Source organism: Trachurus trachurus (genome assembly GCF_905171665.1).
Source record: "Trachurus trachurus genome assembly, chromosome: 11".
NCBI lineage: Eukaryota > Metazoa > Chordata > Actinopteri > Carangiformes > Carangidae > Trachurus > Trachurus trachurus.
This window is the reverse complement of record NC_139904.1, coordinates 26,645,062-26,672,183: the sequence shown is the minus strand read 5'-3', so window position 1 is coordinate 26,672,183 and position 27,122 is coordinate 26,645,062. Positions and strand designations below refer to the sequence as shown.

At 41.2% G+C, this 27,122-nt stretch overlaps 1 protein-coding gene across 1 annotated transcript in view; it reads left to right on the top strand.

Annotated features, from left to right (window-relative positions):
• Positions 1-27,122, top strand: part of csmd2 (CUB and Sushi multiple domains 2) — a gene marked incomplete at both ends in the record, with an annotated part of 242,791 nt that overhangs the window by 149,711 nt on the left and 65,958 nt on the right. The window contains 8 exons of the mRNA XM_083982762.1: positions 2,388-2,557; positions 2,675-2,831; positions 3,004-3,195; positions 8,974-9,100; positions 21,057-21,259; positions 21,452-21,643; positions 22,932-23,070; positions 23,268-23,455. Coding sequence (XP_083838888.1) covers positions 2,388-2,557; positions 2,675-2,831; positions 3,004-3,195; positions 8,974-9,100; positions 21,057-21,259; positions 21,452-21,643; positions 22,932-23,070; positions 23,268-23,455 — 1,368 coding nt within the window. The remainder of the gene's footprint in view (positions 1-2,387; positions 2,558-2,674; positions 2,832-3,003; positions 3,196-8,973; positions 9,101-21,056; positions 21,260-21,451; positions 21,644-22,931; positions 23,071-23,267; positions 23,456-27,122) is intronic.

Here is a 27,122-nt window from a genome sequence, read left to right as displayed (position 1 = left end):
ACAATAAAAAAACAACAACAAAAAAAAACACTATTAATCTCTTAACCATCCAGGAATACAAAAATAAACATTTGTCTTAAAGCAGAAGTGAGTGATATATTTGTGTTAATATAAGTCTTAAATAGTTATATCTTCCGACAGCAATCACTTACATAGAGTGTTTGGACTGAAACACGGGTCTCTCAGTCCCTCTGCTCTGCTCTGAGCCGAAGAGAAAACATTTATCGTATCCTACAGTTTTTATCCAATGAGGAGAGAGAACGGCATGCAGGGCTGTGTGTGCAGCCAAGGAACGCCGTGAATGTGGTGACGTAGCGACGAGGACTGTTATGGTGCGTTCAAGGAAACTCGTATTTTTCCGACCGTGAAGTGGTACCAGTTCGATCTGGTACGAGTTCACCGGTCGGAAGTTAAGAGTGGCCGTTATAGTGACTTTCACCGGTAAAACAGGTCGGAAAAACACGAGTGGGTTGCCTGGAACGCTACAAAGTCGTAAGTTGAAGCTGTAATTTACGATTTCAAAATCCTGCCTGGAACGCAGCATTAGCGAAAACGACCGGACCACTCACTTCTGCTTTAAGACCAGTCTACATTGTTCTGGCTAAATAAATAAAATAAAAATGAAAAACTTCATACACCAGTCTGAGGTAGGCTATAACAAAAACAAATAAGTAAATAATAAGTTTGAAAGAGTAATAGGCTACATTCACATCACAAAACCGTTGTGCATGAAAAAGTCAGACCTCACAATTGCTAGGCGCTATTTTCTCTCCCTTTGTATCACTGCACGCTACAGTCTGACGACAGGTGTGCACATTTCACCTGTTTCACGGTGTTTACTGCTCGGATAGTTAACGTAATCATGTCTGACTCTGATACGTGATGAAGACATCCCTTTTAGCACAGAGCCAAAGGGAGACCTTTATGAACCTGAATATACAGATGCCGAACTTAGTCAGATGGAGTTAGAACTAGTTAGCCTAATGCTCAGACCAAACATACAGTCAGCAATTGAGAGGGCGATTTGTTTTTCTTGCCGTTATTTCTTTTTTTTTATTTATCCTTTATGTAACCAGGTAAAACTCATTGAGATTTAAAAACCTCTTTTACAAGAGCGACCTGGCTAAGAAAGCAGTGCACAAAACAACAACACAAATTACAAACACATAGCGGGGCTACACACCAGCCACTGAGCTCTGCTGACCGGTGTTCAGATAGCGGTTAGATCTTCATATGTAGTTGAACTCTTTTTATACAAAGTTCAGACAAACACCAGGCTGAGAGAGAACTAGCAGAGGCTCCTCTGACCGCCTCAGGTGAGACGCAGGTGAGCTGGCTGGAGAGCGTATAGCGCTGTCCTTTTTTTTTAGTGGCACCGTCCTTGCAGGTGATGTATCTGTGTATGTTTGTCGGATCCCGGACTGCGCTGCATTACTGATCACCCTGTCTCTCACAGCTGTGGGTCCAACTTCAGCTTGTCACTTCTCTCTCTCTCTCTCTCTCTCTCTCTCTCTCTCTATATATATATATATATATATATATATATATATATATATATATATATATATATATAATCACTTCTGTTTTCTTGTTTCTAAAGTTAGAAAGTAACTTGTGTGCATTAGGATTTTGAAACTGTATTGAAAACAAGTCATTACAGTTCAATTCGTATACATTTAGTGAAGTCATATTTGTATTTGTTGTCTTTACCCACACCAATGATTTCTGATTGGTTTCTATACAGTATGTCTGGTGTCAGGGTTTACACATAGGTGAAGTAGGTCAAGCAATTTCCCTCTCTTGGTTGTCTCTTTGGCTCCTGGTTAGCTTCCTGTAGCCTGTAGCTCTATATGGCTACAGAGTGCATCTCTTTGAAGGACAATGGTGACGGCTTATTTCCTCATTTTCACACTTCTGTCATATTCACCCTTATTTTAGAAACTTGATACCAAACAGTCTCATCAGCTCACCTCATCTTACCATACTGCATTCATGAGGCTCAAATTTCTGGTAAGGCTTGGTGGTCATTGATATTCTGGTAGCTATTTTTCTATAGAGTGACCCCCCCCCCCCCCAACTCATCTTTTTTCACTCACTAATGGGATTCAGAAATGGCAATTTTCAAATAGTGCTGAAATTACTGTTAATCATATTCAGATTGCAGTGTGATTATGATGATGTGCCACTCAACATTCAGGTACAGTCAGAGACCACATTCCTCTTCCATCACCTCTCCCATCTCCCTATGCATGACAGCATGAATAAATACACTCTTGAGTTTCAAACATATAGCGATTGACATGTCCTCTGCTCTCTCCAACACTACCACCTTCTCCCTCTCTCTATCTCTCTGTCTCTCCTCTGTCTCTCTCTCTCTTTTTCTCTAGCTGAATGCGGCTCATCCGTGACTGGCATGCAAGGGGTGCTGCTCTCACCCAACTACCCCGGTTACTACGGCAACAACCACGAGTGCATTTACTCCATCCAAACGCAGCCCGGCAAAGGCATCCAGCTACGAGCACGAGACTTCAGACTGGAGGAGGACGACATGCTCAAAGTGAGGGTTTGGGGGTTGATGTGCCCATCTCATGCGTGTACGCTGCTGCCCTTTTAGTATATCCACGTGTGAACACATGATCGTCTTAATCAGGTGTTTCCTCCCACTCCTTTTCAGGTCTTTGATGGCAACAGCAACAAGGCTCGTCTGCTGGGGTTGTTTACAGGAAATGAGCTGCTAGAGACAACCCTGAACTCCACCTCCAGCTCCATGTGGCTGGAGTTCATCAGCAATGCAGATAACACCAGTAAAGGCTTTGAACTGCACTTCACTAGTGAGTAGAACCCTATCTTGAAAAACACACACACCAACCTTAGTTTACATTTAGTTTTTACATTTAAGCATACCCTGTGTGTATCTCTGTATAACTCATCTTGTTGCCTCTTTACCCCTTCTAATCCTTGTACTTGCCCCTCCTTCTTTCCCCTTGTCCCTCTCTCTTCAAGGTTTCGAGCTGGTGAAATGTGAGGATCCAGGTGTTCCCCAGTTTGGCTACAAGAGGGAGGACAAAGGCCATTTTGCAGGAAGCACCGTGTCATACAGCTGTGATCCAGGCTACACTCTGAAAGGCCCAGAGGTGCTCACCTGCCTGAGGGGGGAGAGGAGGGCATGGGACAGCCCCCTCCCACTCTGTGCTGGTGAGTCAGATGCTTCTCTCATACAGGATGAATGCTGATCAAATGTGACCATACTACTGTACTAAATATTGGGGTTCTATGGACTTCTATGCACTACATTACAGTGCATTACATTAAGTTTGGTTTTTGACTTTACTTTGTTGCGACACTCTAAGTGAGTATATTATTGGGCTCACGATGCACTAATCTTAGCAGCGGTTTGCACTTATAGCTGCCAAGTTGTAGCTAAAGACTTGATATATTGTTGGTGGTTTAAGCTTAAATAACTCATCAGATTTTATAAGCCAGTGTATTGTGTCTGACAAATCTTTATGTCAAACGAACAAGTAGCTAACCCTGTTGCAGAAATGTAGAGAAGCATAAAAATAGAAATGTACATTTAAGTGCAATACATTCATTTCATGTCATTTTTGCCTCTATGCCAGATACCTTTAGGGATTCTATCTAGTGTGATGTTATGTTATGGTATTCTGCTCTATCCTGCCGTATGTCAATATGTTATCACTTCCATAACAGTTTTTACATTATATACTAAGTTGAATTCTGTGAATATATGATGATGTTAATTAGCATTTTGTTGTATAATGTTATAATACCATGTCAGTGGCTGCATTACTGTCTGGCTCATGGCTTATCCAAACCAGTTTCAGTTTGTTTAGCTGAATAAATATGTCTGACCTAGTTCCTCATCCTAATAACAATGTGACTATGCATTTAGAGGTTTTGAAAAGCTATGTGGTTTGTTTTAGCTCTGCTATTTTAGGGCATCCATTTGGTTACTTTCCCAGCACCTTCTTCAATGCATTATCTCATCAAAAATAACTGTGCTCTATTTAGCTCATCATATTCATATTGCATCATGGTTGCAAAATTCCCTTTCTGCTTTCTGCTTTTTTCTTTTCTTTTTTGTCTTTTTACTAAAATCAAACTTTGCATCTCTCTGCAACACACCTGAGTGCATAGACTAGTAGGGGGTGTAACCAGCTGATCATTGTATTTGTGGAGTTCATCTCCAGTTCACCTGTCATTTGCCACCAGCTGATATAAACATAGCATGCGTTATTTTCACAACTGTTAAAACTGATATGCCCTAATACACATAGAGCCTATATGGTGGCACTGAAACAAAGCCCCAAACTATTTTTTGGCTTTTCTCCTGGGTGACATGTTTGACAGAGTTTTCTCAGCAAGAAGCTCAGTCAGGAAAACAGACAGAACGGTGTTCTTTGACATCGGCCAAGGTGATTAGAATAATATTACTTGGTTCCCTTTTCAACCCAAACTGACAGGTAATTTCATGTCTGGGTATAAACAACATTTAGCATTCTCTGTATCTCTGAACACGTTTGTCCTCCCCGTGCCCTTTTCACTGCAGATGATAGCCTAACAGCCGGAGTGAATTTGGGAGCAAATGAGGGACTGCTTCTGTTTGTAATGGTGGGATTACTTTTCAGCAGCAGGGACACACTGAACGTAGATGAGAGGCGTACAGCGAGCAGGAGAGGAAGGAGAAGGAAACTGAGTTGCAAACAGTGGGGAGAGTGTATATCCTGAAAGTCACAGAGGGGGGATATTGCAAGGTTGAATCCCTGAGCTGCTCTAGGTTGGACACAGAGGTGTTAGCAGTAGTTAATGACACTTAATGTTAAGCTGCATATCCAATATATGTAATAGCTTTTAAATGTATATTATAACAAACACACATCTCCACACATTAGTATCCAGCTAACAGAGGATAAGTTTGATGTTTTGCTCAGGGGGGGAAATGTTTGATTTGTGGATATTTATTCTTTTTAGTTTGGTTTAGTGAGTTTATTTCGATCCTGTAGAATCTAGTACACACTTCAAAAAACAACAAACAATGATTCATTTCTTTTTTTCCTGAAAGTATAAATCCAAAACACCTTGTACCTTGATCAAAAAGGTTTCCTTCAGCTCATCTATTAAGTGTTACATATTTTCATTTCTATTTCTAAATTATTCCATAGATTGACTCTATTAATTGATATACAACTTTGTTTTACATTTGTTCGTGCCTTTGTTTTTGTAAACATACAAATCCCTCTTAGTTCACATTTTATTCCCATATATTACAAAACATATCTTACATTTTGTCCTTATCAGCACCCATACACATATCAAGCTGTTGTGTAGAGGGAAATTTAAGATACTTTGAGTAGAAGATGAGACAACAAGGTAAAGTAGAGCTAGAATGATTTCAGATGTACAGGGGGACATGGATTGAAGCGGTCGAGTGGCTGAGGGAGTTGCAGTGCCATAGTTGCACTGAGCAATGGTTTCTTAGGTCACAAGGCTAGGAGAAAGAGATGGCTTTGTCTTACTTTGATAGATCACTGCCTTCTCCTTTCACTTCATGAAACACTAAGTTTTCTGCAACCTAGGAAAGCACACAGGGGCTTGAACAGAGACTGAAAACCTCAGCAAGACTGCAAAGATTAATATGTTGACACTTTTTCCAGACAGTGAAATCAGAAACTGCAAGGTCAAATCTTTAAAGCGTTTCCTGTAGCCAAGCTCATTCTCTGTTTACATTATGCATGTGTGTGGCTGCAATGTTTGGTGTGTTTATGCTTCGACAGCAAAAACGATCAGAGGCCAACTGTGGTGATTATTGCTGCTTAAATGTATAATGCATGATGGAAAGCATGATGGAGATGAGTCTAGCAACTACTGCACTTGAATTTAAATTGCGGAGGGAATTTGGCCAAATCAAAATAATCGGTCTTAAAAGAGGGAGTAAACTCTCTGAATACTCTGAGTACACATTACCAGTACTGTATGTTGTATTAAGCTTAAGGTCAATGAGTGACTGAATGAAATGGATAAATTATACAATAATCATGAACGCAACAAAGAGGTCAGATTCGAACCGCCAAATATAATTGTCCTGTAATTGTCAGAATGAAGAGTTTCCAGAGAATAGCAGTGACACTAGAGATAAAAATCAACTTTTCTCTGGCTAAAAAAAATCTGAATTCTGATCACTGTCTAGCATCAGCTCCTACCACACAGCAGAAACAGTCTGCCTTCTTTTACCACCATCGTTTTAAGTTGAAGCACCTTTCAGGTCGACCCGAAGTGGTTGTTTCAGTGCTTGCTTCACTCGTGACTCTCCCAGAGAGGTGATGTTTTCCAGGAAGCAGTGGTTGTCCAGCAGAGAGGGTCAGCTAGAGGGGGCCACTCAGCTGACCTGGTGACCTCAGTCCAGGGTCGATGGAGAAGAATATAAAGGCTGATGGTGATCCTTGTGAGCAGGCAGAAGTTTGTAGGAAACTTTTGCTGACTTCTTGGTCCGTTGTAGTGAGATAAGACTCAGCATGTCATACTGTAGCTTGACCATAATCACATCACACAGACATTAGAGTTTAACTATATTTTAGAAAAATAAAAACATTTGCTGATTTTATGTTCACAGGAATATCAGCGTAAGATTCTCCACTTAACGACAGGAGTCATTCTTATCTCCGAGGTGACTCAGCGTGTAAGCAAGAGAGAGTTAACGATGTTTGAGTTTGTGCTATAGAGAAAAAGCAGAGAGACTGTGGATCATCATGTGTATACTTTTTTTTCTTGATGAAACATACAGTATTTCAGTGTATTCCAGCATTTTTACCTTGTCTGGTTTTTTTCTGTGGATCCACAGCAAGGTTGACCCCAAAAGGTCGTAAAACGTCCTCACATCCTGCTGCTAATTTTATTATCATGTCAAAACATCGGCAGCCCAGGGTTTGAGACGGGTCCTTCCATGTGCAGCCATTGTTAATTCTGACACTTTTACTGTGAGAGGTGAGAAGGCCGTTTGGCAGCTCCTGACGCTTTCTGAAAAGGGCTGCATAAACTCAATATTATCTGTTAGTGGAATTGAAAATCGGGGTCCTCACCACTAGACTGTGAAGGAGAGAGGAAAAAATGACAGACTGATTTGCACACATAAGGATAGACATGTTTGTTAAGCACAAAATGTTTTATGTCTGATGTGTTTCCACTCGGTGCAGGTCTGTATTATGTTAATGTAGTCAATTCCTTAGACGGTACTTCCATCTTCCAAGGCCTGGATGTGTGTGTCTGCTGATGTCGCTATACTTGAGTACAGAACCTACTTGTCACAGATGGATTCCACAACCATCGTCATTACTATCATCATCAGTATGATTCCTAGACCTCCATTTTCCTCCTGCTTGAAGAAGCTGTTTTCCTCTCAGGAGAAGGGAAAGAAACAAGAATGCTTTCCCCCTCCTCTTGTCAGTTGAGGTGGCCTCAAAAATGTGAACAAAAAGACTTCAAATCTGATGTTGCTTGAGAACATTTTTTCTTTTTTTCTCAGTCACTTTTTTGGATAAGGGTAGGAAGTGGTAATTGAAGGGGGGCTGAAAATTGCTTTTCAGTCACAGAGCGTTTCTGATGGCAATTCATTACTTGAGGCTGAAAAAAGCTCCATTCTTCCCTCTGCTCTTGACAAAATGTTTTGGCCTCTGGTTTTGATTTTGTTGTTTCATGGATGTGTGTTTGTTTTGGTTGTCAATTTTTAAAGAGACAGAGCTGAGGTTTGGTGTGTACAGTACCTCAGGGCGGCTTGTTGAACTGTGATACGACACTAGAGCCATCATATCGACTATTACTACTACTACTACACATACACCTGTAAGCTTCCTCAGCACAGCAGCATTCTTCTGGTCATTCATGACAAGTTTTCACATGTCTGTGTTCTGTTAATGTAGTCATTTCCTTAGACAGGTACTTCCTTTGTGTCTATGTGATCTATTGCCTATCATGTCACTCAGTAGATAGAAATCAGCAGTGCTTCCATTATCTTTCATTATGTTAGTCAAGCATACCCACATACCGTATGTCAGGGATGTCTGACTTTACACTTGAAGTGAAGAAGACAGGGACAGTATATAATAACAACAGCATGTTACACATGCAACTCATACACTTGTGTGTGTCATATTTAGTATCAAGTAGGGCTGTACTACTAAAGGAAACCCATCATTTTGTTTTCAATATATGGGCAGATATTGTACCAGTAATTGCAATATGAGATTTTAGTTGGAAGGGTCATTTACCTGCATGAAAAATATAAAATTTCTGACATGATTATTGTTGGTTGTTGTACCAAACAAACATGTCCTTTATATTTTGGGAATATGATTTGTTGACCAAGGCATCTCTGTAGCAAAACAACTCTTGAGGTGCACTGTGATTTTGATTACTTTGTGATTAATTATGCAGCCATAGCATTAAGAATGTATTATGACATCTCTACTGTGTATACTGGTATATTAGTCAAAGCGTCTTTCTTCCTTGAAGTTCCTCTGAACTTGAGTCTGATTATATTGAATGAATTGTGTTGTTCAGTAAACAAGTCCATCAGCTTTCAAAGGCAACAAGATGAGATCATGGTTGAGATGGTGGATTGCTTTTGCTGAGCCAAGAAGATACATAGTATATTGAGTTGGCTGCTCTCCCTCTTATCATTCAGATTGCAAATAAGATGATGAAGCATATCACATTTGAGTGTATGACTGCTGTGTCAATAATTAATAATCATGAGAGGAAACTGATGTGATGCACTTTCTGGAAGTGGGATGATGTAGTCTCTGGTATGTTAAGTATGTTAACCTTGCTTTATCCTTTAATTAATTTGACTTTCACAATGGTATTGATCTTTTACTTGTTGTACAGTTTTTTAATCGCCCCTTCTCATTGATCACCTTTTAAATCTCTGTGTCTTTTTGTCTTCCCTCCTTGTTCTAGCGGAGTGTGGGGGAACCATCAAGGATGAACCCTCTGGTCGTATCCTGTCTCCGGGCTATCCAGCTCCCTACGAGCACAACCTGCACTGTATGTGGACCATTGAGGCCGCCCCTGGAAGCACTATTAGGTCTGAGCAACACTCTTTCCTTTTTCATGCCTTCTAGTTTTCTGATTACATTGTTCTTTCCCAGGCTTTCTTTCAATCTACCACCTTTCAATATACTTCCAATTTAGCCCCCCTTTTGCAGTGGTATTCATCACTTTCACAGGCTGCTGTGTAATCAATCTTCAGTGAGCTACTGTTGGCCAATAGCTGAGTTACTATTGGGTGATAGGAAATGCCTCCTCAGAGCTTCCAGGTTTTAGACTACACCAAAGAAAGTCAAGTGTTTCAAGTAAATTATGTCTTACAGATGGATGCATGTTGTTCTTTTTACTTCCATGAATTTGATTAAATGTAAGCAAGAGAAATCCTGTAATAGTTTTGGCTCAGAGTTTTGGTTGATACCATTCTAGCCAATTTAATTGACTTGAGCTTATGCACTATATTTATTTCCAGCTATACATATTCTGTTTGGCAAGAAATACAAACTTAGATATTCCATTATATGTTTTCTGCATTGTTTCTCCATCCGTCTTAATACCCTGATTGTCAAGCACTTTATCATATACTATATCATAAAAGCAGCACAGACAGCCCTTTTCCATGCCACTTCCTGGTTAAGCCCTTGATGCTTCCAAGACTATGGGATGGTGGCATATGTTGAGTGTGTTCCATAGCTGCCCCAGGTTATTGATTCCTCCACATAGAGGTCATTACCATGTGACACAGTCAGCGTTTCACCCATTCTGTGTATTCTTGCGCTCCTGAATAGAGTCCAGTCCAGTTGACATATTCTTTAAATTTCTGACTCAAGTGGTGGAATTTTGGGAATAATTAATCACAGGCTTCAGTTTCCACCAGCAGTGATGCATGCATTCATGTATGCCTCCTTTTTATCCTTCCATTGAACAATGCACAAACAGTGCATTCCTTAATGTATGAAAATATTTGTTTATGGCTTAAAGGGGGGAGAACAGATGTTTTGCATTTACAGCACGCTTCATTTTCATTCTCAGTGTTATTATATTCAGTATTATGAGCAATTTATGGTCAGTAATTTAATTAAATACTACAATTGTGCTGTTTATTAAGTAATTAGCTTTTCTTCTCTTCACCTCTTCTCATTTAGACTAACCACAACTATTCAGTCTGTTATCCTTGTTGTAGCTCCTGGCTCCCACATGTAACCAGTTTGATCGATCCAGATAAGATAATTCTGGTTTTTGACTAACCACAGTGCACTTCCCAAACTTTAAACATGATGGTGTCCCTGTGGATATTGATGTGATATTGCTAAGTCACTTCGGACTGCTGAAGACAAGGCAGTCATATACAGCGGGGAAAATAAGTATTGGACACGTCAACATTTTTCTCAGAAAACATATTTCTAATAGAGCTATTGACATGAAATTTTCACCAGATGTCGGCATCAACCCAAGTAATGCACACATACAAAGAAATCCGAACATTAATGTCCATGAATTAAGTTATGTGTAATAAAGTGAAATGACACAGGGAATAAGTATTGAACACATGAAGAGAAGGAGGGGAAAAAAGGTATGGAAAGCCAAGAAAGCAGCTGGAGTTTGTCAGTATTTAGAATGTAATCCTGTCTCCTATCAGTGCAAAGTAATATCTGCTGGTTTAGTCCTGATTGATGCCTTTTAAAAAGGTTTCTCACCACCAAGGTGTCAGACAATAAGTATTGCATGGTGGGCAATGGCAAAGAGCTGTCTAAGAGCTGTCTAAAGACCTACACAACCTTACTATTGCAAAACAGGAGTCAAAACAATAATCAGAAGGGTTCCCTAACAGTCCAGGACACTGGTGGAGAGCTTCAGAAAGAGGGGATCAGCAGGTACAGTTGTTTCATAGAAAACAATAAGTAATGCACTCAACCGCCATGGCCTCTATGTCTTGCATGGTGTGTGTGCATAGAGGCCATGGCGGTTGAGTGCATTACTTATTGTTTTCTATGAAACAACTGTACCTGCTGATTCCAGGTCTTTCTGAAGCTCTCCACCAGTGTCCTGGACTGTTAGGGAACCCTTCTGATTATTGTTTTGACTCTTATGTCTGAAATCTTTGGTTGCATAGGTCTTTAGACAGCTCTTTGCCATTGCCCATCATGCAATACTTATTGTCTGACACCTTGGTGGTGAGAAACCTTTTTAAAAGGCATCAATCAGGACTAAACCAGCTGATATTACTTTGCACTGATAGGAGACATGATTACATTCTAAATACTGACAAACTCCAGCTGCTTTCTTGGCTTTCCATACCTTTTTGCCCCTCCTTTTCTTCATGTGTTCAATACTTATTCCCTGTGCCATTTCACTTTATTACACATAACTTAATTTATGGACATTAATGTTCGGATTTCTTTGTATGTGTGCATTACTTGGGTTGATGCCGACATTTGGTGAAAATTTCATGTCAATAGCTCTATTAGAAATATATTTTCTGAGAAAAATGGTGACGTGTTCAATACTTATTTTCCCCGCTGTATCATCATCCTTCTGAAAACCATCATGTTTTGACAAGCATTGAGATGGAAGGCCACAGCCAATGGATGAGCAAGGTGTTTCTTGCAATAACTGTGTTCACAGTGCTCTTCAAGGAGACATCTGTTAAATCCATGACTACATGTGTATGTAAGGGGATGTGTAAAAGAGGAAGAAAATACAATAGATGGTTTAAGTGGGAGGGCTATAATCTCCTCTTTCATGAATTGGATTAACGTTTCCTAGAAGACAGCATGCTCACCATAATAGAATATTGTATCTGTATGACATACATTTTTTTCTATATGCATCATTTTAGGGGACATGGAGTACTTTCAGGCCTCAGTTAAAGTATTTAATATTTGGTTTATGTCGACAGATCTTAGCAGACCTCTGGTGTTTATATTGGTGATAGTCAGTACAGACTTTAAACAGTGATCTTTAGTAAATGCTTGTAACAGGTGCTTTATAGCTTCATTTCAAATCTAATGTGCTGGAGTAAACCCAAAGTAATAAGGCTGCAGTGTTGTAGGTTTTTGTCCACTGTACTTCATAATTTTAACCTGCTTTGAACAGATCGGTGTGCCAGTCTGCATGGCTCTATTTGTGTGAGAATGTTGTCTCATAGCTTGAACATCTGACATTCTCAGGTCCCTCATGATCGCTAGTTTAGGTTCATTAGTGCCTTCGCTACCTTTGGGTCCCTGGCATTCCTCAGCAAGGTATGCTCCATATCCATGCCTTTGATCCTACCCACGCAATTCATTATTGAGAAGAATTTGCAATGCATTAGCTCTGGGATTCCTTGTATATCAAATGCCTCAGAAGAAAGCTAGCACACTAATCAAACTGTACCAATTTGGGGAGAGACCAGGAGTTGTGCCGTGTGACAGCAGACACGCTTACGGACTGGTTTTGCCGAGGGTTATTGATGGAAAGAGAATGTAGGTGGGAGGCAGAGAGTTGAATGCAGACATAAAGAGATAATAACAGGATAAAAGGAATGGCGATGATAACAGAAGCAATGAGCCATTTCACCGATGGTACATTCAGTAGTTATGGCTGCAGAGATCAAATGAAGGATTTAGGCCACACGGTACACTGAACAAGAAGCCATATGTATTCAACAAAAATTGGCATTTACTCTTTAGTTAGAAGCGTGCCCACTAATTTGAGAGCTTCTGTATTGTTAAACACGGTGCACTGTGTGGGTTTGCAATACAGTATGGTGCCTTTTTGATTGACTGTTGTTTACAAGGCATTAATAGGACTAACACTGTGTGTGAAAAGGAGATAGACCATTGCAATTAGACCCATGGTTGAAATCTGTCTTTGGTTCAGTGTGGTTTGCAACTAGCTGCTTTATTCCTACTACATTGATTTGCTGTTTCTTTTATCTACTTCCTCTCTCAAACACCTCTGTGTGCACTTAAATTAGTGTCATCTCTAATATTTGAATATTAGAGATATAAATATTAATATGTATTAATCAATATCATACATATTTATATTATTATAAAGACCTGTACACCCCTTATTCATGCAGTCATTCAATCAGGCAATTGTTGCAGCAGAGTATTCCTTGAAATCAGGCTGATACAGGTCAGGAGATTCATTTAGTCTTCACTTGAAACATCAGAATCTCAGTAACTTTGACTGTGGTGTGGTTGTTAGTGCCTGACAGACTGGTTTGAGTATTTCTGGAATTACCGATCTGCTGGGATCTTCACTCACAACAATCCCGAGAGTGAATGGTGGGAAAAACACAACCACATCCAGGGAGCAGCAGCAGCTCTGAAGTTGGAAACGCCTTGTCGATGCGAGGTCAGGAGAGAATTGGCAGACTGGTCGGAACTGACAGCAAGGCTACGGTAACTCAGATAACCAATCTTGTTGGGCTGGAAGAAGCGTAGCCTGGTCTCATGAATCTGCATCTCTGTGAGACACGCAGGTGGTATGTAGAGTCAGAATTTGGCACCAACAGCATGAGTCCATGGACCCAACCTGCCTTTGTGTAAACAGTCCAGGCTGGTGGCGCAGTGCAATGGGGAATGTGTTCTTGGCAGACGTAGGGCCTCTAACTATCAATAAAGCATGGTTTGAATGCCACAGCCTCAGTATCTCAGTATTGTTACTGACCATGTGCATCCCTTTATGACCACAGTTTGCCATGTTCTAATGGCTATTTCCAGCATGAAAATGCACAATGTCCTAAAAAAAAAGTCATCTCAAACTGGTTTCATGAACATGACAATGGGTTCAGACGCCAGTTGAACACATTTGGGATGTCAATGGGACGTGTGCAGCTGACAAATTTTCAGAAATGTCAACATGGAGCATAATTTCACTGGATCAATACTATGAAGTGCTGAGGCTTTAAAGCTAAGGGAGGTCTTACCCTTTAGTATTGTGGCGCTCCTAATTATCCCTTTGGTGAGTGTAGTTGCCTCTACGGGTCGACCGATACATCGGCCGGTTGATATAATGGGCCGATATTTGTGTTTTTTTTACTGGTATTGGCATCAGCCGATTCATGGGTGTGTTCACCGATCTTTTTTTTCGCCCTGATTTTCAGATAAGCGCATTCACAGGCAGTTGTTACAATTGTGTTGTTAAAGATGCTGGAGAGCACGGGCAGCACATTGCCCAAGCCTTTGGAAGCCTGCCAACAACTGAGAGAACCATAAGTTTTCAACCTTCAGTGTATTTTAACTGTCTAACTTTTGTATTATTGTATAGTCTGTCTCTCTCTAACTCTGACTGAGAGCAGGACGGATCAGCATTCACAGAGACTAGAGACAAATCTAGGGACTTTTTCTGATGTTGTTAGAGACTTTTCTGGTGTTTGGAGACTCCGACATGAAAGCAAGGCTCGCTGCTGTTTTCAAAGAGCAGACGGTCAGTCTCCCAGTAGTGTCATGGAGCAGAGTCCCTGCTGCAGTCAGAGACCCACACCGCTTACAGAGCGGGATGTAAATTTAAATGTTTCTTCACTGTCACACTAAAATAAATGAAATCACTGCATTTGACTCACACAGCCTCAGCTCAGTCACTTACTCACCTCAACTGTGTGTGTGCCTCTCTGTAACAGCTTTCCATGCAAAATGTAGTTGCCTCTCAGAAATGATTACAGTATATACAGTACAACCACAGCACTTTCTATTGATAAAGCTCATTTTAATGGGACAATCCACTGGTGATCCAAACACACTGTTCATCCAGTGCACTTGGACAATGAAGTTACAACCACCAAAACCTGTCTTTTAATATGTGACCAGCAGAATATCTTCAAATCCCAAGTGAATCACAATGGATCTCATAATTGCATCTTGGCAATTTTTTTTTCTCACATAGTTAGAATTTGTCTTCAGATAAGATCATTAGTATTGTCTGCACAGTTGAGCCTGAGGAGAGAATTTTTCAAATGTGACAAAGTCTCTGCTCTTAAATCCTTCTTTAAAGTGATGTACAAGATGGATACATGGATTTTTCCTTCAAGGAGCCACATACTCCTCTTCTCCCTCCAATGCAGTGTGTGACCACTTAGAGCATTTGTCATGCTCTGTCACAGAAACTGTGCCCTCTCAAATGAATATACATAAATATTTCACTAGGTATGCACAGCCCAAAACATGGTTTCATATAGATATTGTATGTGTGTGTTTGTGTGTGCGTCTGAGAGAGAGAGAGAAAGAGAGTGTTTCTTTTTATAGAGTGAAGTTATATTGGCTTGTCTCTTTTTTTAGGTTCTATTTTAAGAATAAAGAGTTGGGTGTTTTTAATAAGATTTAGGTTCAGGTCAGGCAAAGATTTGAGACTGTGTTGAGGGATAAGGAATGAATTTGATAAATGGGTGGTCATCATAAGTGAAAGGTTTGTATGTGTGTGTGTGTGTGTGCGTTCTTTAACCTCTGCTTTTATCTCTCTGATTCATTTCCCAATTCCACACCTCTTCCTGCCTGAAAATAATTGTGAACTGTCTTTTATCTGTATGATAACACTGCTGACATGATATTACATCATGCGCCTCACACTTGAGCTTGAACCGGCCCCAAAAAAAAAAAAGAGAGAGAGAGATTGCTGTGACCGCAACTCGCTTCAGGCGTCACGAGAACCACCACGAGTCGGTCCTACTGTCTTCATGTGCTTCGTGTCTTTTAAAGCTCCTGGTGTTGAAGTGTCTCAGGCTTGATGAACGGTCCCACTGGGACTGTCCCACGGAGGCCACATCCCCACACCGTATCGATGAGGTCGGCTCTCAGCGTAACATTGGCTTTACATATACAATCTCAATTAGTTGCGAGAGAGGAGGCAGCTGCGAGCGCATGTTTGCTCTACATTTTTCTTCTTCCTTATTTCCTCACACCACACACACACACATCTATTCACACCCCCACATATATACTTATTTATCATCTTCATGCACACATACACCTACTCTGACGACTCCCCACAGGACTCATGATTGCAGCTCCTCTGTTTTGTATTCATATCAGGGAGTCTCAGCACTCTCCATTCCTCTCTTTATTCCTCTCATATGAATACAAAATGGTTAAGGCAGAATCAAAAGAGACCTGAGAAATCTCTTCCATCCCTCTCTCCACCATCTCACAGCAATTCCTCTGACACTCTGTTGAACTATTTTATCTCATTAAGAGGGGGGGACAAGTGTAAAGAAGGAGCCCTCAGCTGTAATCTTCAAAACATGGTTTTCTCTGATTCCACGAATTGTCGAGTTGAGGCCAAACTTTCTGTTTTTCCTCAGTGGGACATGCTTGCACATTCTCTCCCAACCTGTTGTTTTATTTATTCATCCCTTATGTCCCCTCTTCCAACACACACTCGCTTCCACCACACCCCTCTAGCATTTGTGATAAGTGCAGAAGTTGTCTCTAAATGGACTCCCCACACTGGAGGCTAACACTTCTCTTCTTAGGCCCCTCTGAAATGAACAGCTCAGGATGACAAGCTGTGAAGCATTTTGTTCATATTAAATAAGTGTGAACTTTTAAACACACACACACACACTTCTCTCCCTACCACGCAACTTGTAGGGGTCAGTATCACAGAGCACACTCACATAAGGAAAGATATCGTAGTGTATATCCCCTACATGTGTTTCACTAAGCCCTCTGAGCAGCAGCAGGGTTTTTACGTGCCAGAATCAACATATTTTCTAACTACCTTCTCTTTTAACCTTTGTCTCTTTTTCACTATCTCCTCGTCCCACTCCCCCACCCCCAGCCTTCACTCTCTGAAAGTGACAAGGAGAGATAGGCTATTTAGATCTTGTACAAAAGGAACCAATTATCCTAACATGCAGCCCACGTCCATCCTATCCATCTGACCGCTCAGCACAAATCCCTCCATGCTCCAGAGCTTCCTCTGCTCTCCATCAACCTCTTATCCTCCTGCCATCATCCTCTTCTTCCAGCAACCAAGCCATGATTAACACGGGGCTTGTTTTTGTACCTCCCTCACCTCCCTCCTGTACTTCTTCCTTTCCACCCACCTTTCCATCTTTCTTCTAAACATATAAATCTCGAGATAAAACACCAATGCCATCCGGTGTCTGGCAGTCAGGAAAGCTGCATTAGAACATGAGACCTGTCAGAACATCAGCATGGATCCAACACGTGACTGGTGCTCCGCTTCGGGCATTGCTCATGCAAATCCCCAGAACTGTCTTTTTTACGCTCACTCATCTTCATGCTGCCTCCACACATACACATGCACACATTAATATTCTATGCAAGGAGGCAGACACACATATGTACACATATTAGAAAAAGGTGCTCGTTTTTTGTTTTATTCATGCTGGCAAACTCGGTGAGACACCTCAGTGTCTCCTGCCTAGAGTATGGGGAGGTGGAGCGTAGGTGAAAGGATCATAGTACCTGAGGGTTTCATAACAGCATTTGCATAACAAGCATCTGACTGCCTGCGGCACTTACATGACAGGGATGGAGGCCTTTGAACATCACCTTTGCTTGCTGGAAGAGCAGGAGCTACGCAGGAAGGGAGTGGAAAATTAGTAGGTCGCCACCAGTGAATTTTTCTACCACGGTTCACCGTCACATTTGCACACATACATAATGTAGATACATTTCACATTTTTGTTGTTTTTCTTTTGGGGGGGGGGGTGGGGGGGGGGGTTTGGAATATGTGAAAGGTTGACCTCAGTTTTGCAGAAAAGATATTTAATTCATGCTTGATGCATGTTTGCAGATTAATTTTAAAGGTTATGGCTACAACTTATTCATCAAAACAATTCATTTTTCAAAAATAATACATCCACAAAACGTCTAGAGGGGTGCAGAAGTATTAATTTTACTGAAAAAAACAATTTATAGTATAGAAATAGCCTAATTGTTTTATAAATTTTGACGGGTCCAAAATATATAAATATTTACATCTGGGTTACGTTAGAAATTATCCCTGTGCCAACAGCATTAGTACGTTGATGTCACGTGAGGTGGAGCTCAGGGTGCCAGATCGTGATAGCTCTGTGGAGAAATGATATTGTGCTTGTGCTAATGCTAACGCTAATGCTACAGGTTTGTCGGGTTCTTCTGTGGGTGAGTTGTGTTTTCAGTCTGGAGCTGCTGCTCGTTAAATACAGTTAGCGTTAGCTTAAGCTACTCCCGGCGTACCTGGCCAGCAGTACAATTGAAGGTTGGAGCGAGTGTGAGTGCGGCACCTACTGGCCGGGAGGAATTAAACTTGTAGCTAACCCCTTTAACAGATGACTGGTAGAGATAAAAAACAATGGATGGGGCTACTGCGAAGACTTTGGCGCCTTGTGCTTAGGAGCTGCCAAGAAGAAACGCTGTCTCAATAGTGGCGCATTTCAGGGTCAATTTTCAAGTGATCACAACAGTAGCTGGGAAAGAATGTTAATTTTTGGATTCAAAGCAGTGGTGTGGTTTGACACACTTTCCCATCTTAACGCTTCTGGCACTCTAAACAAAAGAATGAATGTCTTCCCTAACTCTTAATACACTGTAAACATTGGGGTTTGAATCTCTACAAGTTTGTCAGCCAATCACAGCGGGATGTCTGGGAGCCACAGGGTGCTCAGGAGAAGTAAACAGATTTATCTCTTCCAACAGCTTATATGTATAAGAAATGATTTGCTGTGTGTTTTCTGTTTCATTAAGTTTTAAATGACGACCGTATATCACAGGGTATTTTGAATATTGCAGTGAATATTAGCAGCAGACCTGACTGTGAGCAGGGGGATGATTACAGTGAATGGGATTAGTATTTATGCTACTTCTTAGATGATCAAAGTTGGAAACATGTGATGTGCTGCTTTGGAGAGATAAGGAGGTTAATGTGTGCCCTGTATGTATGCATGAGTCTTTTCCCGGGCACGGATGCTTATGTTCAAGTGCGTAATGCAGCCTTGTATCCTCTAAATATACCTATCAGTGTATATTTGCGTGAAAATGTACTGGTGCGCCTGTCTGCCTCTGTTTGTTTTCCCACATGTATTTTACAAACGATGCGACAGGACTTGTCAAGTAGGTTACGTACAGTATCCACACACAGAGCACAGTGTTGAGTAGCCCCTGGCTCCTGCTCACACATCAGACAGTATGGGAATCGGAGTCTGACACCAATTATGCAGAAACGGTAGGAACTTGTTGCTAAACCCGACATATCAGTGGGTTTCTGTTTCTCCTCTGCATCATCTGTAGCTGAAGGCTGTGTGCGCGTACGTGTGTGAAAAAGGATGAGGATACTAAAAGCACATAAAGTACCACGTTGACTGGGAAAGTGATTTCCATTCATCTCATTGAATTTGAAATGGCATTTTGTGAAAACGACTACTGGACAGATTTATAATAAGCTAAGCTTAAGCTTGTGGACAAAATAATAGAATCAACAGAGATTTACAGACTTCTCTCTTCAAAAAAAAAAAATTAGCTTAAGTACTGCATGAGGATTTCATTGCAAGAACGCAACTTCAAAACTCAAATGATTGAAACATGGGCGAGAGTGTCAGGAAATTGCTTTGGGGGAAAACAGTTGTCAGTTGTTCATAATTAAATTGTTTCTATAATAGTTTCTCGTATTAGCACACTGAAATATTCAAACGGTTGTTCAGATCACAGAGCAGCAATAATAATATGTGCTTTTTTGTATTTTTTTGTGTTCATTTCTCAGTGGGAAATACATGTAAGAAGTTTCATCATCTTGGCATTTGAAGAAACATTAGCAACAGTGTTTTCTTTGCTGTAGAAAAGTATTATTGGGATAAATTGTTACTTAGTATGTGAAGTATGTGAGTATAGTTCATTTTAGCACAGCTTCATCTCAATGCTTTCTACTATGTCATTTTTATTGAAAGGGATGTCAAAGGCTTGAAACAGAAGAAAGTATAAATTAAATGAGCTGATGTGTTTTTATTACTAATTTTATGAAAAACTCTGCCACAGGATAAGACTGAAAATACAGTTTGTCTTGAAAGAGCCCATCCAAAATGTACTGTAACACATGCTCTCACCCAGAACTCCGGAGAATATGGCATTGAGGAGCCACTTGAATTTAAGCTAGCACGCTTAGACACACACATACACAACTGCAGTGCCTTCCAAATCCAGTGGACCACCAGCTGGCTGACAGCTGTCTAAGCAGAAAGTGAAGGGTAGATGTTTTGACAGCATCATCTTTCTGATGTCTAGACTGAAACTATTAAATGCCATGGCAGACATATCTGCTTGACTGACACAGTGGAACATCCGTTGAATGCTCTGGATCTGGCGTCTGTGATTTACTTTCAATGTTATTTGTTTCCCTGCTTTATATTTGTCCTCCCCTGTGTTTCTGTCTTTCCTCTATTGTCTCCTTTAATCACATTATTACCTTGTGTGCATTGATTCTTTTAAATACGCAGTAGTTTGATTTAATCCGTTTATTTCCTCCTGCTTAGATCTGACTCATCCTTTCTTCTTTTTTTTTTTTACATTTTAGTAATAGTGATTTGTAACGCTAAAAGCCTCGACTTATTCTCTTTTTTTCTTCTACTATTATTCCATCATTGTATTTAATTGTTGCCACCATGCAAAACAAACAAAATACTGAACCTTGTGATTGTAAAACATGGAAGATGCCACAGGTTTTTCCAAATCCCCTAATCTGTATACTACCAGCATTATGTGTCAGAAAATAATGGAGACCCGATTTTTCTCCTGAGTAAAGCTGTTAATGGAAAAACTTAAAGATATGGGCTAAAATTACCTTCTTTTAAAGAGACCAGAGGCAGTGTGAAAGAAATAAAATGCAAATAGAAGGTGACAATATTCAGAGCCAGAGTTTAATTTTCTAATTAGACAATAAAGAGTTTTTTTGTCTGCTTGAGGTTGTTTTTTTGTAAGACTGAATCATAAGAACGGGTTAAAGTTTAAATTCAGACGGAGGCAGGATTAGTTGTCAGGGCCTCTCAAGAATATTAATCTTGTCTTTTACAGTCTACATTTCCTGGTTTTCCACACGGAGGAGGTCCACGACGTGCTGCGGATCTGGGACGGGCCCCAGGATGGAGGGGTCCTGCTGAGGGAGCTCAGCGGTTCGGTGGTGCCCCAGGACGCGCACAGCACCTTCAACACCGTCAGCCTGCAGTTCACCACAGACTTCTTCACCAGCAAGCAAGGCTTTGCTCTGCAGTTCTCTGGTGAGGAGGGAGCCTGATGTGAGGAGGTGAAAGAAATGTTAGAAGATGGGGTTTGATGGCTGGGTGGCAGCTGGGTGTAGAGGACAGACAAGGTTCAACTGGGAACTCTGATAATAACATCCTTTTATCATCCCGTAACGGGGCATCATTTTCATGTCAATTCACTGATTGGATTTTACCTCACTCGTTTAGTCTCCACGGCAACCTCCTGCAATGACCCAGGCATGCCTACTAATGGTACCCGAGGCGGGGACAGCAGGGAACCTGGAGACCATGTGGTGTTTCAGTGTGATCCTGGCTACATCCTGCAGGGGGCCAACAGGATCACATGCACTGAGATTAACGGGCGTTTCTTCTGGCAGCCAGACCCTCCCACATGCACAGGTACTCTATCAACGCGGCAGGCAATCATCAATTATGGCCAGCGCTACATGCTACATGACTACCACCAGAACTAGTCCGACTGTTGTCACACATCTGTTGCTACTGCCGAGTGATAAAACACTCGCTACTGTACATGCAGTTTTCCAGAATTCACTTTGGTCTTCCAAAAGTTTGAGGAATAGACAGCTGTAATTTTTAAAACATCACACAGGAGCTAATTTTTCAGAGCAGCGCTGTGCAGGAAATACGTTATATTCCTTAGAATTGTATTTGTAAGTGAATCTGGTAATAAGATTTTTTTTTATTGCACAATCACTAAAGACAGTAGAGAGTAAGTAAATGTTTTTCTTATAAAGCTTATCATGGACCACAACCTCTCTAATTCAGTGAATGGTGTAACCTTTCTTGCTGGTCTGACTTTTGTGAAACAGGTAGACAGCACAGATTCCTAATGTGATTACTTAACAGACTCCTTAAGTGAATCTCAATTGGCAAACCCGATTGGCATGTTCCCCAGACATTTCCTGAAGTCACTGCAGCAGACACAGAGATCTGATTATCCTCTTCCTCAATAACAACACCGACCTCTCTGTCAGACCTCTACTCTTTACAGTCTACTTTTTTTATTTTTTAAATATATGATCACACTTTGTACTCTTCAAAACAATGTGCAGTAATTAACAGTGGTAATTAAGACCTTGTAATTAGCTGCCTTGTTTAATTAGTGCTTAGCTTAATTAGTTTGATAATTTTTTTTGGGTGAGAGGTGGGACAGTTCTCTGACACTTTTCAGGTGAGAGCGCGGTAAGCCAGTGTCTGTGGGCATTAGCTACGTCTCAATTAAGCATCTGTCACTGCTACTACAGCTTCCTGTGGGGAAGCCATCCAGCACGTACCGCAGGATACAAAGCAGGATACAGCAGGACCTGCTTCTGCTTTAAAAAGCTTCAGAAACTACGTAGCCATTCAATTCATGCTGCTTGTTCGCTGTTCATTGTTACCATTGTTAAGTTTTAACAATTGGCAGTTAATGAGCTCATTTGAGATGTAGCCTCACAGAATTTGCCGCATTTGAATTTGAACAAAATAACGATAAAAGCAGGCAAAATAAATTCTCCCAAGCATAAATAAAGACTATTTAACCTGGAAATTAGATTATTGACTTAAAATGATTGTTGTTGTGGTCCAACAGCTATTTAGATTAGTATTCAATAGCTTTCAAAATTCCACTGTTGTGTAGTGCTGGAGTTACGACTGTGAATAATAATCAGCTGCTCTCTTTTCGTAGCTCCGTGTGGCGGTAACCTGACAGGCCCCAGTGGGCTGATCCTGTCTCCAGACTATCCTGAGCCTTACCCCCATGGGAGGGAGTGTGACTGGACAGTTACTGTCACACAGGACTATGTCATCGCCCTGAGCTTCAACCAGTAAGCTTCAATATTCTAAAAGCTACAACACATACCACACTCAAGTCTGCTATCTTTATATCACATTTATTCTCTTCTATATCTGTGTTTTCGCAACAAAGCACAAAGAAAACATGCAAAGTTGTTCCCCTGCTTACAGCTCATCTAAGATGCAAATACGTATTCTAATGTTCTGTCCTGTGAACTTTTATTACCAGGTTCAGCTTGGAGCCCAGTTATGATTTCCTACACATCTACGATGGGCCGGACTCCCTCAGCCCTTTGCTGGGTAGTTTCTATGGCACAGACGTCCCAGACCGTATAGAGAGCAGTTCCAACACACTGTTCTTGGCTTTCCGCAGTGATGCTTCCCTAAGCAGCAACGGATTCGTGCTGCAGTACACAGGTGGGTTACTTTTGATTGTAATGACATGTTTCTTTAACTGGACAAAAGAAACAAATCAATTAAGATAGCAGAAAATTTGGATTTTACAGTACCGGTATATGTGTAATGTGTATTTTTTTATAATCTATTTTTCATCTCCGGTGTTTTAGGATTCTGAAGAAAAGGGTGAATTTTAAATAGTTTGAGGTTTTATCCCCTGAACAATTTGTGTTTAAAAATTCTTCTTCTGGCACAGTGAAAATGGATTTACCCTCTGCTGCTTATCGACCTTGCAGATTGTTTCCTTTTAACTTCGTCTTGTGTCTAGTCCAAAACGAGTGAGATTAGTGGTGTGAAAATTGCTTCAGAGAAAGAATGGGGTGTCTGTGCTGCAGCGTGCTGATCACCACCCTCCCATTTGTGCCATGGTCTGCTAGGGCGTCATTATTGATCCGTACCTCCTCTAGTTGCCGACTTACACAAAGAATTATGAAAATGAAAAGCCGACAGCATGTGTGCTGAAGCTCCTTTTGATAAGTGTGCTGCAGCTGCACAAAAGGCTTCTCATAAATTAGAGCAAACAACGTTTTGTTGTCTCACGTCTAAGCTTAGCTGACCGCAGCGTGTTGTTTTGGGGGACCCACATTTTTTTTATTTTCTCACTCAAGCTACTCTGTAGTCCACACAAGATACAGAATAATCACAGACATCCCTGACAGAGGGCCAGCTGTTTTAAGCATAACACAAGACATCAGTGTTTCCAGCGTTTGTGTTTCAAACTGTCAGGGGAGCGCCTCAGTGGCTGTGTGCTGAACCCTTTTCTTAACAAATATACAGACGCTGAACAAGGTCTAAATTAGACAGGGCATCTTCGTTAAGGGCTTTGCTTGAGAGAACAGTGTTAAATCTTTTTAAATCTCAGCTTCAATTAGAGCTGTTTAAGGTATCAGACATTTAACCAATTCCACATCGACCATGAGCTCTCCGTTTCTTGGCTGGCGTCCAGATGGGATTTGAACTATACAAGCCACTCAACTGATCTTGGAATGTTTTTTGCGACGCAGCGCTGTGACTCATTCGCAAACTGTACGGAAAATGGGGTAAAACACAGTCTTTTGATGAGACATCGTTACAGAGCCTGCCCCTTAACTCACTCCCAGCACTGCAGTGTGTGTTAATACAGTGTGTGATATTGTATGGCCAATCTGGTGGAGCAGATGGACCCAGTGTGTGGCTCTGAAAAACTCCCTCTCCCCACTTCCAATTCTCCACACTAATGAACCATAACCAAATAATACATAAATTACCTCCTCGGTTTCAGACAAACAACATGGCACAAAGGCATGTTTGGCTGCAGGTTTGGGTCTGTTTGGTGAGGAAGCAGCGAGTTGACGAGTTGGCCCAGCCAGTATTTGGTCGGCTCTCCGCTGAAAATTGCATTACAAAATCAGCCTGAGGTGCTTTTTAGCCCCTTTATCGAGTAATTGTCAAGTTTTTCTATTTTGCTTGTGTCTGGCCGATGTCTGATTGGGCAACATGTGGGTAGAAACTTTCCATGAACCTGAGCCATATTTGAACACAGATAGACACGGACATGGGTAGATCAGCATAGGCAAAACACATACACAGGCTCCTCCAGACTCACATCTGTCAAATCCAATAACTTCACAAATGCCCGGGTTCATTTTCACTTCACATCACATCACAGAAACCCCTTTGAGTATTTTCCAAAACAGATGATGCAGCTCGTCCATTTTCTCTCACACCCACAAAACGTCCCAGGGCAAGGCGCACTCAATCGTCCATCCTCAATGTTGCAGTCGACCTCCTCACCGCTAGCTTGTGTCCGTGTCCGGGGCCGGTCCACACCTAATGCCCGGTGCATCTGTCACGCCTTCCACTGTCGCCTGCCAGGTGCGCCACTTTCATGGTAGAGGCAGCGAGGGAAGGTTTAGGTCTAAATCAGCCCATGAAAGGGCTCAACCTGTCTGGAACAGGTGTCCTGGGTGACAGACAGACTGGCCACATGGCTGGCCTCAGCGTTCTGCTCAACCATGAAGGGCACCGTCCTGTCTGGTCAGCAGATCTCCAGCTCTCAGCTTCTTAGATGCCTCATGAAGATTATATCATGAATAAATGATTAGAACTTTAATGCAGCATAGACCTTGTTATAATCACAGTAGATACAGAGGATGATGCAGGAATTATGTGTGTTTTTCGTTTTTTCAGCACAAAGGGCATTTGCTCATTTCAAACGAAAAAACTTCTGGCACTCCTCCTGTTGGGGGCCATTCACATTCATGGTGCGACTTGAACTCTTCTGTAAATGAGCAGATGGTGTAACGGAGAAAACGTGTAAGAAATCACCTCCAATATGTTGTTGTTGTTCTTCTCCAGTAAACTTAGACAGGAAAAATACAAACAGAAAAGTATTCCCAGGACACACTATAATATTATAACTCCTGTAAATACACCTGACACAAGAAAGAATCTCAATGACATTACTGACCTTTACAAATGAATGCTTTAAAAATGTGAACTTTATTAGCCCAGAACCGATCAATAGGAGACACTCACTCCTCCTGATCACCACTTAATCTATATAGAATATATCTCCAACATACAATACTATATATATATGTGTGTGTGTGTGTGTGTGTTATACCCACAATAATAAAGAAGTGCACACTTAAGTATGGTATGTCTCTGGACCAAACCAATAGTGTATAGAAGATGTCTGACTAAACTACGTACATTCCTATATAAAGTGCAGTTTTTATTTCAGTTTTACATTCCAGACACATATCATCGTTTGACAACTTTATTCTGTGGAGTTTCAATGGAGCGTGATAACATCTATGCAGTATTTTATACTGTGTGAACTTTCCCCTTCACTATTTTCACTTGCCACATCCAGCCACAGCTTTTAGAACATTTATCTCATTCAATTTCTGTTCCCCGAGAAGAAGGACGGTGAATTGTGAGTTGACGTTTTACTGACAAAAGAGAAAAATTTGACTCATCTTCTTTTCTGTATTTGTGTGTCTCTGTGTGTGTGCTCAATCATCAGATATTGAAGTTTGCTGTGAGACCTGAGTGGTCTGCGTTTAAGATTGAACTAAATTGCCTTGGGCATTTCTCCTATGTTTATTTTAGCTGTAAGGGTGTGAAGTGTGCCAAATTGACAGGCCTCCTCTCACATGCACATTTTCCATCTAAGAACAATGTGATGGTAGATTGAGCGAGACATCTTTCTTACGACCTCAGGAGTGGTGATTGATATGTGGTTAGATACAGTGTGTGTGTGTGTGTGTGTACGAGGAGAGAGAGCAAGAAAGCTTGCGTATGTGCATTGTCTTCTCTAGTTGACTGCACAGCAGAGTGTTGTGTGAGGAGCGGTTGTGTGCTGTCAGCAGACCTTGGGCCAGAGCAATGCCACTCTCAATCAGCTGCCTGTCTGTCTCCACAGCCATACATACCTCCAGCAGCCACAGATGAGAGGGCACCGTCAAGGATTAGAGAGAAAAGTGGCAGTCAGTGAGATATATTTACTGAGAGAGGAAAGCGCAGAGTTACAGGGAAAAAAGGAACGAGCGCAGGAAGGAAGAGATCAGAGATTATCATGAACCTAAGGCAGAAAAACAATTTCTATTCCAGCATCAACACTGCAGCTTGATGCAAAATCCCT